Source organism: Perca flavescens, chromosome 15, assembly GCF_004354835.1.
Source record: "Perca flavescens isolate YP-PL-M2 chromosome 15, PFLA_1.0, whole genome shotgun sequence".
NCBI classification, from domain to species: domain Eukaryota; kingdom Metazoa; phylum Chordata; class Actinopteri; order Perciformes; family Percidae; genus Perca; species Perca flavescens.
The window spans coordinates 27,698,230-27,712,238 of record NC_041345.1 but is presented as its reverse complement, the minus strand read 5'-3'; the positions used below and the strand labels follow the sequence as shown (position 1 = coordinate 27,712,238).

At 43.9% G+C, this 14,009-nt stretch overlaps 1 protein-coding gene across 1 annotated transcript in view; it reads left to right on the top strand.

Moving 5' to 3' along the window:
• The window catches only part of tanc2a (tetratricopeptide repeat, ankyrin repeat and coiled-coil containing 2a), a 62,856-nt gene extending 49,540 nt beyond the window's left edge, over window positions 1-13,316 (top strand). Inside the window, exons 20-27 of the mRNA XM_028600194.1 lie at window positions 411-544; window positions 2,066-2,189; window positions 2,445-2,620; window positions 3,506-3,638; window positions 6,006-6,097; window positions 6,495-6,629; window positions 7,204-7,304; window positions 10,422-13,316. Coding sequence (XP_028455995.1) covers window positions 411-544; window positions 2,066-2,189; window positions 2,445-2,620; window positions 3,506-3,638; window positions 6,006-6,097; window positions 6,495-6,629; window positions 7,204-7,304; window positions 10,422-12,273 — 2,747 coding nt within the window. The 3' untranslated portion in view covers window positions 12,274-13,316. The remainder of the gene's footprint in view (window positions 1-410; window positions 545-2,065; window positions 2,190-2,444; window positions 2,621-3,505; window positions 3,639-6,005; window positions 6,098-6,494; window positions 6,630-7,203; window positions 7,305-10,421) is intronic.
• The last annotated feature ends 693 nt before the right edge of the window (window positions 13,317-14,009 follow it).

Sequence of the window (14,009 nt, the reverse complement as noted above, 5' to 3'; positions counted from 1 at the left end):
ATGACATGTTTTGTCTGTTAAACACTGAATAATGAACTTTAGCTCAACTTTTAAGAAAAAAATGCAAATTGAATCGTAATATCTGGCTGAAAAATCGCAATCCGATTTTTCTCTAAATCGTTCAGCACTAGTTGCATGTGTTCTTTTCAAAACTAAGCCGCAGATTCACTCCTAGTCAACCAAAGAGTAATTTTGATCTTCATCATCCCAATCATCTTGCAAGCAGAGATCAATATTCAATGAGATACAGGGGCAATTTTTATTAATTCATTAATAAAGACCCTGTTTTGTAATATGTTTTTCATGCTGTTTTTTTTTTGTCAGAAACGTGTTCACATTTAGGAAACCTGTTTCCCTCTGCCTCCCTGCCTCCCTGCCTGTCTGTCTGTCTCTCTGTATCTCTGTGTCAGCTCTGACAGCCGCAGCAGGAAGCGGCAGGCTGGCTGTCTGCAGGCTGCTGCTGGATCAGGGCGCTGCCGTTGAGCAAGGCAACAGGCGGGGCGTGGCTCCCCTCTTCAGTGCTGTGAGACGTGGCCATTTGCAGGTATGGTGGAAAACACACACAGAGGGAGCTAGGGGGAGCTAGGGGGAGTTAGGGGGAGTTAGGGGGAGCTTGGCTCCCCTTAATAAGACATGGGCTCCTCTGAAAAGGTGATTTATGAAATTGTTGGGGCGGTGGGGGGGTCTCTAAAAATAATAACAGTGTGTCATTTTGACGTGCAATTTCAGTTTTGTGTAATGTGATCATCCAATCCAGTCCAATCCACTTTATTTTTATAGCACAATTTTAACAAACACAAGGTTTCCAAAGTGCTGCACAAAAAGAAAAAACTGAATAAACAGATAACACAATAAAAGAACAGAGGTACCCAATATAAAGATAAATGCAATAAAATTAAAATTAAATTAAATAATTAGAATAAATAAAAACTAAAATGTCAGCACACAATTAAAATAAACAAGTATAACACATAAGATCAACACTCTACCTGGTGTTAAAAGCCAAAGAAAAGAGGTGGGTTTTAAGAAGAGTTTTAAAATTAGACAGAGAGGAGGCCTGTCTAATGTGTCATGGATTATTATGTGTAAAATTGCAAAAGATATTCATTCATGCACGCCGGCGTGAATTTAAACCACCTCCTGCCAGGGTGACAACGCAAGAAGAAGCTGAAGAAATAATGTCCTCTCTGGCTGAAGATGGTGGTGGTAACAGCTCGTCAGAGGCCGGTCACCATCTTCTTAACCCCTCTTGCTCCTCCCTCTCTCCCGTTAAATTGGAACAGCCAGCAGTGGAGAGACTGGAAGAGCCGATATACACATGGCTGTTTGTTAACCCTTGTGTCGTCTTTAACCCTTGAGAGAGATCATCTGTTGAATGATGGAATAGCTGACAGTATTTGCATCTTGAGCAAAGTCACACTTGGCCATTGGCTGCATCCTTTGGTTTAATTCAGAATAGATGCAAGTAACAGCTGCCTGTTTTTTCATTTCACCTTTTCACATACATATTTTCAGGCTGGAGGCAATTCCAGGTGCAACTCCCAATACCCTTTGGTTTGCAGAGTAAAGTTGAAGCTCAAACAAAACATGTTAGGGGCTGTTTTCCCATGCAGGGAGATCACGAACTAAAACCTAAGTGTTGCTCCTCCAAAAGGCCTCAGGCAATACTGTAACTACAGTCTGCACACACTGTGGACACACAGCCACTTTGTTCAAATGCTAACACGCTGCTGGCAAAACAGTTAAGGATGGAAGCTTGGGATGCGTCGCTTAGGCCTAATTGAACGGAGGAATTCGAGATAGAGATACTTTATTTATCCCGAAGGAAATTAAGGCGTCCAATAACTTATACACAACATACATACACATAGGCACACAGACGTACAGTAGAGGCCAAAAGTTTGTGTTATGTTTGGACGTTCTCCCTTCTCTCTCCCCTTTAATGTCTTTGCCTGTCCTATACAAAAAAAAGGCCTAAAATGCCCCAAAAAAATTATCTTAAAAAAAAAAGCTTTTCCTCCGCAGAAATGTTGAGCGTCTGTCTCCATTTGCATCTGTCGCTCAGGTGGCGGAGCTCCTACTGAGTCACGGGGTGGAGGTGAACATGGTCGACCAGCAGGGTCGAACTGCTCTGATGACGGCAGCCTCAGAGGGACACATGACCACCGCCCAGCTGCTACTGGATCATGGTAACCCCCCGTATTAAAACCCACGGCAACAGAGGGTGTAAGAGCTGCCGTGGGTCTCTCTTAACGCACATAAATGCTTTTTTACTATTACAACAGAAACTCCGCAAAACGATGTAAACGTAACATGATGTGTTAAGTCAACCACAAGGTAACTCTGATGCTAGTTAAAGTGATTCATAGATATAAAAGACATAGAAGAGATTTTAGTATACTTTTATTAAAAATGTCTCGGCCTCTGCCTCTCTCTTTTCCCAGGAGCCTCTCTGGACCAGGCTGACAGGGAGGGGTTAACACCACTGAGCTGGGCATGTCTGAAAGGCCAGCTCCCATTGGTCAGAGAGCTGGTGGAGCGAGGCGCAGCCACGAGTCACGCTGACCGCAGTGGACGGACCCCTCTGGATCTGGCTGCCTTCTACGGAGACCCAGAAGTGGTGTGTAACACAGATTTGCCTTATTTAAGAAATAGTGTGTCTGTCTGTTTTTTTTAAACAGACTTTTTTTTACAGATTTTTTCAAACTGTGGAGGCTACGTAGCTCCCGAACTCCCAAAAGATGATAGACCCTTTACTTTTTTTTTTAAAACCAATCACAATCGTCTTGGGCAGTGCTAAGCGTCGGACGGAGCAAGGGTGCAAAATAGCCCCAGGAAGGAACTTGTTTTGGTGGAACATGTGTACATTAGCCTTGCCTCCATACATGTATTACATTGACCTTTATCAATTAAGGAGACAGAGAAATGGCTAAACAGAGATGTTCCGATCCTAATACCAGTATTGGAAAAGCCTCCAATACCGCCTAAAATGCTGGTATCGGTATCGGCAAGTACTGGAGTTTATGCACCTATCCGATATCACGTTATTTAGCCCCAAAGAAAATCTACTTTAAAGTAATTTGTTTATATTCTTTTTCCATTATGACCCACTGTCAAACTGGATAATAAAATAAAGTTCTATGGTGTTCGTTGTTTGTGTTTGTTCATGTTTCACAAAAAGTTTATCCCTGAGCCAGACAGTACAACAAAGATAGAAATCCTATCACATCCATACAGGGATAGCTGTATACAGCTGTTCAAACATAATAAAATATATGACACACTGGTATCGGATCGGTACTCCGTATCGCCCGATATGCAAGTTCATCAGAATCGGTATCAGGAAGCCAAAAATGGCATCGGACCATCTCTAAACATAAGTATTAGTATTTATTGATAACAATAGCGATGAAAGCTGGTCATGAGACTCCTTCCCTTTTTAGAAATAAGCCTTTTCATATCAATAAAACATGCTAAATGTTGCCCTGGCTTGTTTCTGTGTTAGGTGCAGCACCTGGTGGATCACGGTGCGTCGGTGGAGCACGTGGACTGCAGCGGGATGCGTCCTCTGGACCGGGCGGTCGGATGCAGAAACACGTCGGCAGTCATCGCTCTGCTCAAGAAGGGCGCCAAGATAGGTAGGAACATGACTCGGCGATGCTATTCCCACGATTAGCGATTCAGACAGGAGATGGCGGCAAGAGAGGGTTTCGTCATGCGAGAAATGTCCCCATCTGGAATCAAAAGCAGGGATGTTGCAGCTATTTTATAAACTATTGCTATAATGAGGGGAAATACCTTTTATTGTGTTATGTTTGCTAGAAGTTTGAATATTCACATCAACACGATAGGTTCGAGAGTTAAGGCAGTTAATGTGAATGAATGTAATGAAATGTCTGCAAGACTTTTAACATAATATATACAGTGGGGGAAATAAGTATTTGACCCCTTGCTGATTTTGCAGGTTTGCCCACTTACAAAGAATGCAAAAATCTACAATTTTAATCATATGTACATTCTAACAGTGAAAGACAGAATCCCAAAGAAAATTCCAGAAAATCTCATCATATGAATTTATTAAAATTGATAACCATCTGATGAGGAAAAACAAGTATTTGACCCCCTGGACAAACAGCAAGTATTCTGGCTCCTACAAGCCAGTTAGTCTTTCTTTAAGACACAGCCCCAATCCAAACCAATTGTCTACATCAAATACACCTGCCTCACCTCGTTACCTGTATAAAAGACACTTGTCAACACCCAAACAACCAGCATCCAAGATCACCACCATGGGCAAGACCAAAGAGCTTTCTACGGACATCAGGGACAAGATTGTTGATCTGCACAAGGCTGGGATGGGCTACAAGAGAATCGGAAAGCAACTTGGAGAGAAAAGATCAACTGTCGGTGCAGTTATCAGGAAATGGAAGAAGCACCACACCACCGCCAACCTCCCTCGGTCTGGGCCTCCACACAAGATCTTGCCTCGTGAGGTGTCCCTGATCATGCGAACGGTGAGGAATCATCCCAAAACCACAAGGGGGGGAACTGATGAATCAACTGAAGGCAGCTGGGACCACAGTTACAAAAAAAAACGGTTGGTAACACACTACGCCCGTCATGGATTGAAATCCTGCAGCGCACGCAAGGTCCCCCCTGCTCAAGAAGAAACATGTACAGGCCCGCATGAAGTTCGCCATTCACCACCTGGACGACTCAGAAGAGGCCTGGAAGAAGGTGATGTGGTCAGATGAGACCAAAATAGAACTTTTTGGCCTCAACTCAACTCGTCGTGTTTGGAGGGCAAAGAACACCGAGTACAACCCAAAGAACACCATCCCCACCGTCAAGCACGGTGGTGGCAACATCATGCTTTGGGGGTGCTTTTCAGCCAAGGGGACGGGACAACTCCATCGTATTGAGGGGAGGATGGACGGGGCCATGTATCGTGGAATTCTGGACCGACATCTCCTTCCCTCAGTGAGAGAGCTGAAGATGGGTCGAGGATTTCAGCACGACAACGACCCTAAGCACACCGCCAAAGCAACAAAAGAGTGGCTGAAGAAGAAGCACATCAAGGTTCTGGAGTGGCCTAGCCAGTCTCCAGACCTGAATCCGATTGAAAATCTTTGGAGGGAGCTTAAAATTCGAGTTGCCAGGCGACAACCTCGGAACCTGAATGATTTGGAGGCTGTCTGCAGGGAGGAGTGGGCCAACATCCCTGCCGAAATGTGCACAAACCTTGTCACCAACTATAAAAACCGTTTGACATCTGTGCTGGCCAATAATGGCTTTTCTACAAAATATTAACATGCTGTTTGTCCAGGGGGTCAAATACTTGTTTTTCCTCATCAGATGGTTATCAATTTTAATAAATTCATATGATGTGATTTTCTGGAATTTTCTTTGGGATCCTGTCTTTCACTGTTAGAATGTACATATGATTAAAATTGTAGATTTTTGCATTCTTTGTAAGTGGGCAAACCTGCAAAATCAGCAAGGGGTCAAATACTTATTTCCCCCACTGTAATATAATGTGTTTATTCATATTGTTCCCCTTTGGACACAGCTGTTATACTAAGCTAACAGTCTGCTGGTGGTAGCTTCACATTTACCATACAAACATGAGAGTTGAATCATCTTACTCTCAGAGAGAAAGCAAATAAGTGTTTTCCCCAAAATGTCGAACTGTTCCTTTAAGGATCGGATTGGAAAAACAGTCAAGATGGTGAAAAATGTGTAAAGAGAAAAGGACTCTGATTTTGTGGAAGCAAGGAATCCATCTTTGCTTTTGTGCCTCAGTAGTTATGAGCCAGGTGTTTTACAAGTGGCCACATGGTGGCGCCGCCCACACACCAAGCAATCACGGGTTTTCCAATCAAAGTGCTAGAATACTGCCATTTCTCACCGAAAAATAGGAGGGAGCACATACAGCAATCTCCTTTGCAGAGGTAAAGTAACGTGTGTGTGTGTGTGTGTGTGTGTGTGTGTGTGTGTGTGTGTAGGACCAGCGACCTGGGCCATGGCTACGTCTAAACCAGACATCTTGATGGTTCTGCTCAGTAAATTGATCCAAGAGGGAGACCGACTGTACAAGGTAACACTCGCCAGCGCAGGCAAACTTAATCACACACACACATTAAACTAGGCCTGTGCAATTAATCACAATTTTTTTTCCAACTTCTTACGATCACAAAACTTTTTTTTTTTTGCATATTACGTTTTTTTAAGTAAACTCTTATTTTGTCTTGTTTTCTGAATGAAAAACAAAGGTTCAACGGGAAAAGTATAAAATAAAATTGACAGTTCGAAGTGTTTTCACGGTTTGTTAACTTCGATAAATGCAACATCTTTCCAAAAGTCAAAGAGTAATCGGTTAAATAATCGTGATTGCAATATTGTGTGTGTGTGTGTGTGTGTGTGTGTGTGTGTGTGTGTGTGTGTGTGTGTGTGTGTGTGTGTGTGTGTGTGTGTGTGTGTGTGTGTGTGTGTAGCAAGGTAATGTGAGGGAAGCTGCTCACTCCTATCAGTCAGCTCTCCAGAAGTTTCCAGGGGACGAGCTGAAGACGTTCAGACAGCTGATAGTGTGTGTGCTGCTCAACCTGTCTCGCTGCCACCGCAAGATGAACGTGAGTCTCTCTCTCTCTCTCTCTCTCTCTGTAAATGTAAGCCGTGATATGTTTTTTCATTTTATTTTGAAATGAATCTAATCGCTCACAATCTTCTGTCCAGGACATCACCATATGAGTGAAATATGCGATATGCGGTAACGTTGTTGAATATCGCAATAACGATATTACTTGCAATCAATAAACGGATATTGAAGTGTACTCAGTTCTGCATTTCTGCTGATTTCAGTATCTGCTAAAATACAATAAATTGCTTGTTGAATTTAAAACAAATGAAGGGAAATCATTTCCAACATTCTTTTATTTAATTGATCAATGAATTGAACATATGGTATGGTTTACATTTTGTACTACTTTGTACTCTGCAAGTGCCTTTATCATTCCAAGTGTTAATTGTAAAAAAAAATTTACTGAAAGGCAGCACTAAAAAAATAATGACAGTTACATTTTAAAATGCAGTTTACTACAGATTTTTTCTTTTTTAAACTAACAGAAAAAAAGTGTAAAAAAAAAAGCAGCCCTACTTCTGTCCATCTTGCCGTACCATCATTCCATCTTTTTCATTTGCTTGCAGGATTTTGGCCTCGCCGAGGAGTTTGCCACCAAGGCACTAGAGCTGAAAGCTAAATCCTACGAAGCCTTTTATGCCCGAGCCCGCGCCAAACGTGGACGCAGGTAACCATAGCGACATGTGGACACGTTGTTAAATTGAACAAACTATACCTAACCAAATCATGAACTGCTTCCTTTCAACGATTTATGCTTTAATCTAATAGGCATGTCTTTTAATGTCCAGCTGAAAGTTATTAAGGTATACACATATTCGATAGTTGTCCTTTCTGTGAGTTTAGCTGCAAAGTAAAGAAAATGGCTAATGCTCAGCATTCTCGGTGTTGTGACCATTGGAATTGTTAAGTAAGAAGACTTTTGTTTTACGAAAACTTGAAGATAACTTATCGTGTCAAAGACGTAAAAACAGCCACCCAAGTAAAGGGTCTATCATCTTTTGGGAGTTTGGGAGCTGAGACAGAAAGTCTGTTTAAAAAAAATAATGGACGTAGCTTGCGGGTCTGAAAAGTGAAGCAATGCAGAAGTGCTTTTAACCTGCATTTTATCTCATTTACAGCAGGGGGCGACTCCACTTGTTGCAAAAAAGAAGTCTGTTTCTATAGAAGTCTATAGGTCAATGACCATATGTCTCACCCACATGAATTACCTCAGTAAACATTTTCATAAGTTTATGGTCTCAATCGCTAGTTTCAAGTCTTCTTCAATACAGCATGATGTTCATTTTGGAAATGATGGTCCCATTTATTTAAAATAATCGATAAAGCAGGGCACGCTTTAGGGCGTCGACCTGTCAATCAGGACAGATGCAGTGCTAACCACGGCACTGTGTACGCTAAAATAGCCGGGGACTTTGGGCTGCTGACCTATTTTTTGTCTTAATATGTATAAACCCCCTAACTGTGTGATGATTGGAACATTTTGGTTGCCTATAATTTCTTGTTCAGCCTTCAGTAGCACCTTGCCAACCAAGTTATCCAGCTAGCGCTAGCCTCAGCTGGTAACTTAAAGGAATACGCCACCGTTTGTTGAAATAGGGCTTATCACAGTCTACCCTGGCTGTAGATAGGTGGGCCAACGCATTTTTTGTCTCAGTGCAAGTAATTAGGTTGTTTTTTTTTTCTTTTGTTGGCTCACTTTTAATCACAACATGCTAACCGGCAACATAGGATTCCATTCACTACGCTAAGCTAATTGGGGCGGCGCTGCCGGTGTTGCACCAGACTAAAACAATGCATGCACAAAAAGTGCTTTTGCCCACCTATCTACAGCTAGGGGAGACGGTGATAAGCCCTATTTCAACAAACGGTGACGTATCCCTTTAAGGGAAAGTTTTCAGATTTTCTGTGTACTGCCGTACAGATGCAGTACTGGGAGGTCCACATTTAGAAGCTGGCAAAACTCCGCCGGATGGCTCACTTAATTCTGCAACTTTATCTCTTTTAGCGTTTACCTTTTAGCACAGCGCCAGCAATGGCTTAGCCGCGTCATCATCTCCAGCTCCACCCCCTCATCCAAACATCGTCAGGTCCGGTTTTAAAAAACCAAGATGGTGACGGCCAGACATCACTGCTGCTCCATCTATTATTTGGTTGTAACTACCCCCGACTGGGACTTACCATTGTGCTAGTCACAGACAGAACTTGCAGAAGCAGCTACATGGCAGAGCAAGGATTTAAAGCCTGGGTAAAGTTACTCTTTTGAGTCAACACCTTTTTAAGGGTACTTGCGGGGTCTTAAAAGTCTAATTCAAAAAACAAGGCCTTAAAAGTCCTGAATTTCTTTATAAAGTCCTAAATTTCATTGACAAAGGTCTAGTAAGTAAGTAAGTCAATTTTATTTATACAGCGCTTTTCACAGACAAGGTCACAAAGTGCCTTACAATATGCATAGACAATAAAAACATGGTAAAACTAGGCAATAGTTTTACCATGTCTAGGGCTGCAACTAACGATTATTTTTAATAATCGATTAATCCGACGATTATTTTTTCGATAAATCGGATAAAAAACAAAACAAAAAAGCATTAATTTACATCAACATACATACTTACACGTAGTTGTTTTAGTTAATAGTTGTGTAAAGGTAAGTAACCCAAAGAGTGCACACACACACACACACACACACACACACACAAAGACACACAAGTTCACTTGAAGCTTATTCATTAAATTATTACCATCATTGTAGTAAGTGCAAGTTAAGTTCATTTATACACCACATTTAAACACCGCTTAAGATGACCAAGTGCTATAAAAGAACTTTAAAATGAAATTAAAAAGTACAACACACACACAAATATATTGGTCAACAATAACTGATATGGGACAAAGCACAGAATATATACATGACAACAGATTGAAAAATGAATGGGCCAAAAAAGGCGAGTGAATAAAAACGTGTCATTAGTCTTGCAAACTATACCACCCCTGCTTTGCTACTGTTATTAACGAGCTAACGCTAGCTTGTCATGCTAGTCAAGCTGGATAACGAGTAAACAGCAGCACCAGAAGAGCTACTGGAGGGACGGTACGTTCCTCACTTGAAAGCGGAACAGAAGTAAGATTGTGTAGTGACTTTACCCTGCTGTTGAACTCCCTTCCTCCTCATCAAGGACTCCAACATGTTTACGTTTTAGGTGCTGAATCATCACCGCGGTGCGCCCGTGCCATGCAATGTTGCTTTGCTTATCTCGCAATTCATTTTATCTCCGCGACTGAGTGGCGTAATAGTTTCGCGACACAACGAATCAAAATTGAAACTCGTTGCCAACTTTTATAATAATCTAATTTTATCGATTTGTTGTTGCAGCCCTACAAAGGTCTAACATTTGTATTGTCCCTTCATAAGAATATATAACTCATTCATTGTTTGTTACAAAGCATGTTTTATTGAGTACTACAATAAAATGTCGTATTAAGTTCAAGTATTTGGTAAAAAAATATTTTTATAGCCTAAAATCCTTCCTGATACTGCATTATATCCTACATACCCTTGCCAGTATGTTCACGAAGTCGGTATTACAATTCATTCCGAATGGTATTAAAAGGGTCTTAAAAAGTCTTAAATTCAACTTGCTTTTGGAAATACATAAATTCAGTAAACCAGCTCCAAGTCTTGGACAAAAGACAGGATGAGAGAAACAATGACAAATTCGTGCTTCTCTGCATCCATTATTGCAACACTTATGTCTCTGTTTGCTTTTGGCTCTCTCTCAACATTCAGACAGTTCCATGCCGCCCTGGAGGACCTGATCGAGGCCAGCCGCCTGTGCCCGTCCAACCGGGAGATCCAGCGCCTACTGTCCCGGGTCAAGGAAGAGTGTCGGCAGGTGGCACAACAGCAAGACTCTCCCCCTACTTCGTCGCATCCTGGTTATCAACCAAACGCGGCTGTGTCCATCAACGAGGCCAGGTGCCGAGATTCCGGTTGTCTGCAGGTGCAGGACAGGGAGGGGCTTACTGAGGAAGAGGAGGACGAGGAGGAGGAGGAGGAGGAAGAGGAGGAGGGGAGTCACTCGATCCACCCTCAACCTGTGGCTCAAAGTTTTGACACCCACTGCAGCCCTGGGGTGCCATCCCCCTCTTCCCTCTCCCCCACTCACCTGTATCGACACCTCCCAAGTCCCCCCCACTCCCCCTGCTGCTCTTCCCCCGCTCACTCTGCGCCTCCTCCTCCCCCGTCGTCGTCCTCCTCCTACCACCATTTTAGCGCTCTGCAGCGACCCAGCCCGATGTCGGAGAGTATGCCTGCGCTGTCCGGAAGCGGAGGTCCGCGCCAGCATCCGCAGTCTAGCGCGGCCCTCCGCCACTCGGAGCAGAACCCGGGGGTGCAGCAGCTCCACCACCTGTCCCATCAGAGGTCCTTCCAAAAGCAGAACCCTGTTCAGGGCCAGTGGCTCCAACCGGCCAAAGTCCAGGTTGTCCGAACCAGTCAGCCCAGTTCCTCGGCCCACTCCAACGTGATTTTGGGAAGTTCCGCTTACTCCCAGTTTGGCCAACTGCCGCAAGAGCTGGCCGAGCTGGGGGAAGGCATTTGCCAGAGCCCTCCAGATATCCGGCCTAGCCTGCAGGTCCAGGCTGGTCTGACCTCCGGGTCTTCTTACCCACTAGATGACGTAGACGTTGACTTTGTTTGCCAGGCCAGAGCTGTGTCTGCCTATGGGAGAGAAGCAGTAGGGGAGAGGGCAGGGGTAAATCGATTTGGCCAGGCCCGTCAGTTCAGTCGCAACCAATCCAAAGCAGCCTACTATCCCATGGAAGTCACTGAGGCGGCCGTGGGCCCTCCTGATAGCCTTCCACCAATGCACGATTACCAATACCACCATCAGGGGGGGGTATGGCGCCCGCTCAGTGCCCACCCAAGCTCCTTCCCCACTCCTCCCCCCAGGCCTCTCGGCCACTCCCAGAGCATCAGCGTCCGTTTCTCCACCAGCAGCGCAAGCCTTGCTGGAGGGCAGCCCGCCAGTCACGGCCAAGGCTTCAGGACGTCTGCCTCCGCCCAGCACATGGATTCACCTTCCGTTCTGAGCTCCGCGGGCGGGGTTACCGGTTATCATGACGACCTCTTTCTAATCTCCTCTCCCCAGTCGGAAATACGCATGGCAGGAGGCGGGACTTATCCCGGAGAGGCGGGCCGTTTGTCCCGGGACACTCCTTTTATGGGCGTTGTCGACAGGACGGCGAGGGTGCACCAGCATTATCAGCAACAAGCTCCTTCCAGCTCTGCGTCCTGTCTCAGCCCGTCTCGCTCCTGGGCCGTGTCTTCAGTGGACACGGTGGTCACCTCGCCTGGCAAAACCCCCACCAACAAAGGAGGCTTCGGTCAACCCCAGCCATCCTCCATCGCCTACCACAACCGCAGCAACAACAACGCCCACAACGACAACCAGCTCGACTACTATCCTCAGGGCGAAGGCTCGGTGCAAGTGGCCAGTCAGAATCCCTCCTACCGGGATGTGAAGCTGGCTCGAACTCTGCCGGTGACCCACAGCTGCTCAGACAGACTTAGTGACAGACAGAGGGGCCCTACCTCTCCTGTCAAACCAAAAAGACCTTTTGTAGAGTCCAATGTATAGAGAAAGCTTTAAATGGTAAGTCAGAGACAAGAACGGAGGAGGGTTAAAAAGAAATGTGTGCACTCGTACCGTATATTCCTATATTCACTGGGGCTATGGAATTATTAAGGCCGGGCTATGCTTGAAATGAACTTGTTTGTACGACATGTAGTTCGTATGACATTAAGAGGGGCAAGACGCAATAAACTTTTAAATCTGGTTAACGGCACACACTCTCCTTGAAGGTTTTCATGGTGCGCGGTTGCACTTGGTTGTACGCACTCGTACAGAGGAAATAATGATTGAAGTTGTAGTGTGAAGAAAAAGGAGGACTTGAGAGAGAAGTTCGAATCCCACCTACGTTTTTCACTTCCGCACACCCAGCCGATGGCTGCCAGAAGTGTCCATGCTTGCTGGATTGTCGGTTTCGGAAAGACAAGCGCTTTCTTTGAAACTTACAGACTCCATTTATTGTTCAGAGGAGATGGGGAGAAGCAGAAATTCTACATATACATTTGATATGGAACATTTTGCCTGTTACAGGTCAGGTCTATCCATTAACCAGCCAGAGGGATAAGGGAAGAGAATGCTTAGACATTAGACATCTCCTGCCATTACAAAGCACAATGAGGAAGAGGAAGATTCAAGGAAAATGAGGGGAAAAAAACAAAACAAATACATCCGGTAGCACTAAAAAAAAATCCTTCCTTCCTGGCCCTGTTCATCTCTGGCTTACAGTACATTATACTGATGTCTCCGAATGCCCACAATCTAGAGATGCTGCCAAGTTCACATCTACGACTCTAGACGGCGACATTTAGTCAGACAAGAGAGACACCACACCACCACTATCACCTTTGTCTGCTGCTTACGCTTTAATGAAGATTTTCATTTCAAGTTTGAAGCGCTTACCTGATACGACTGGAAACCTGGATACAGTCACTGCGGGATCCAGCCTCTAAAACCTGTTCCAGTCAGATGCTGGTCAGTGACCCGGTCCCAAGCCATAGTTTGAGAAACTAGGATGATGCTGTCATTGAATAAGCACTGGCTTGCTGTATATAAAAAAAAAAAAAAAAAAAAAAAAAAGTGATATTTATCTTTTTTAAGTTATATCTGTATTAAACTGTATAAATATTGTTTCTTTTCAAACTGTATATTCTTTTTGGATTTGCCTTTATACGTTTATTTTGAGTTTTGTTTTTTTTTACGCAGAACATAGAAATGCAATCCTTTTCAAAGAAACAAAAAAGAAGAGCAAATCAATTTCAGCTTTGCTCAGTTTTGGGTTATCATCTCTTCCTGTTTGTGTATGATGGCATTGTTCTACAATGAACACTGTAAAAAAAAATGCCTTTTAAGGTTGTTGGATTTTTTGCTTCAGGTAGAGTTATTTTTGTTTTTCTATGAAGGTCTTTTGTATTATGTAGTCCTAAAAGTCCTAATTTATGCAAACCACAAAGATCCCAACTGCTCATTCCAGGGCTTTTTACAATCGTTGCCATGGAAACATAGTGCTTACACTACGTGCCCTATGAGCTGGCGATTGGCTCCTTCTATTGTCTATTGTTGTAACCATAGAAATAAAATGGATAAAAGGCCATTTCCATTCAAATCAACGTAGCAGAATGGTCAGAACGTATAAACTTCAGTATAAGCCGACTTGCGGCGAGTCGCAGGGGCTGCGGTTTTGCAGCAACGGACAAACGAGCCGTGGAGGGGTAACGTTATGAGGCTGAGAGCCAGCCGCTAAATGA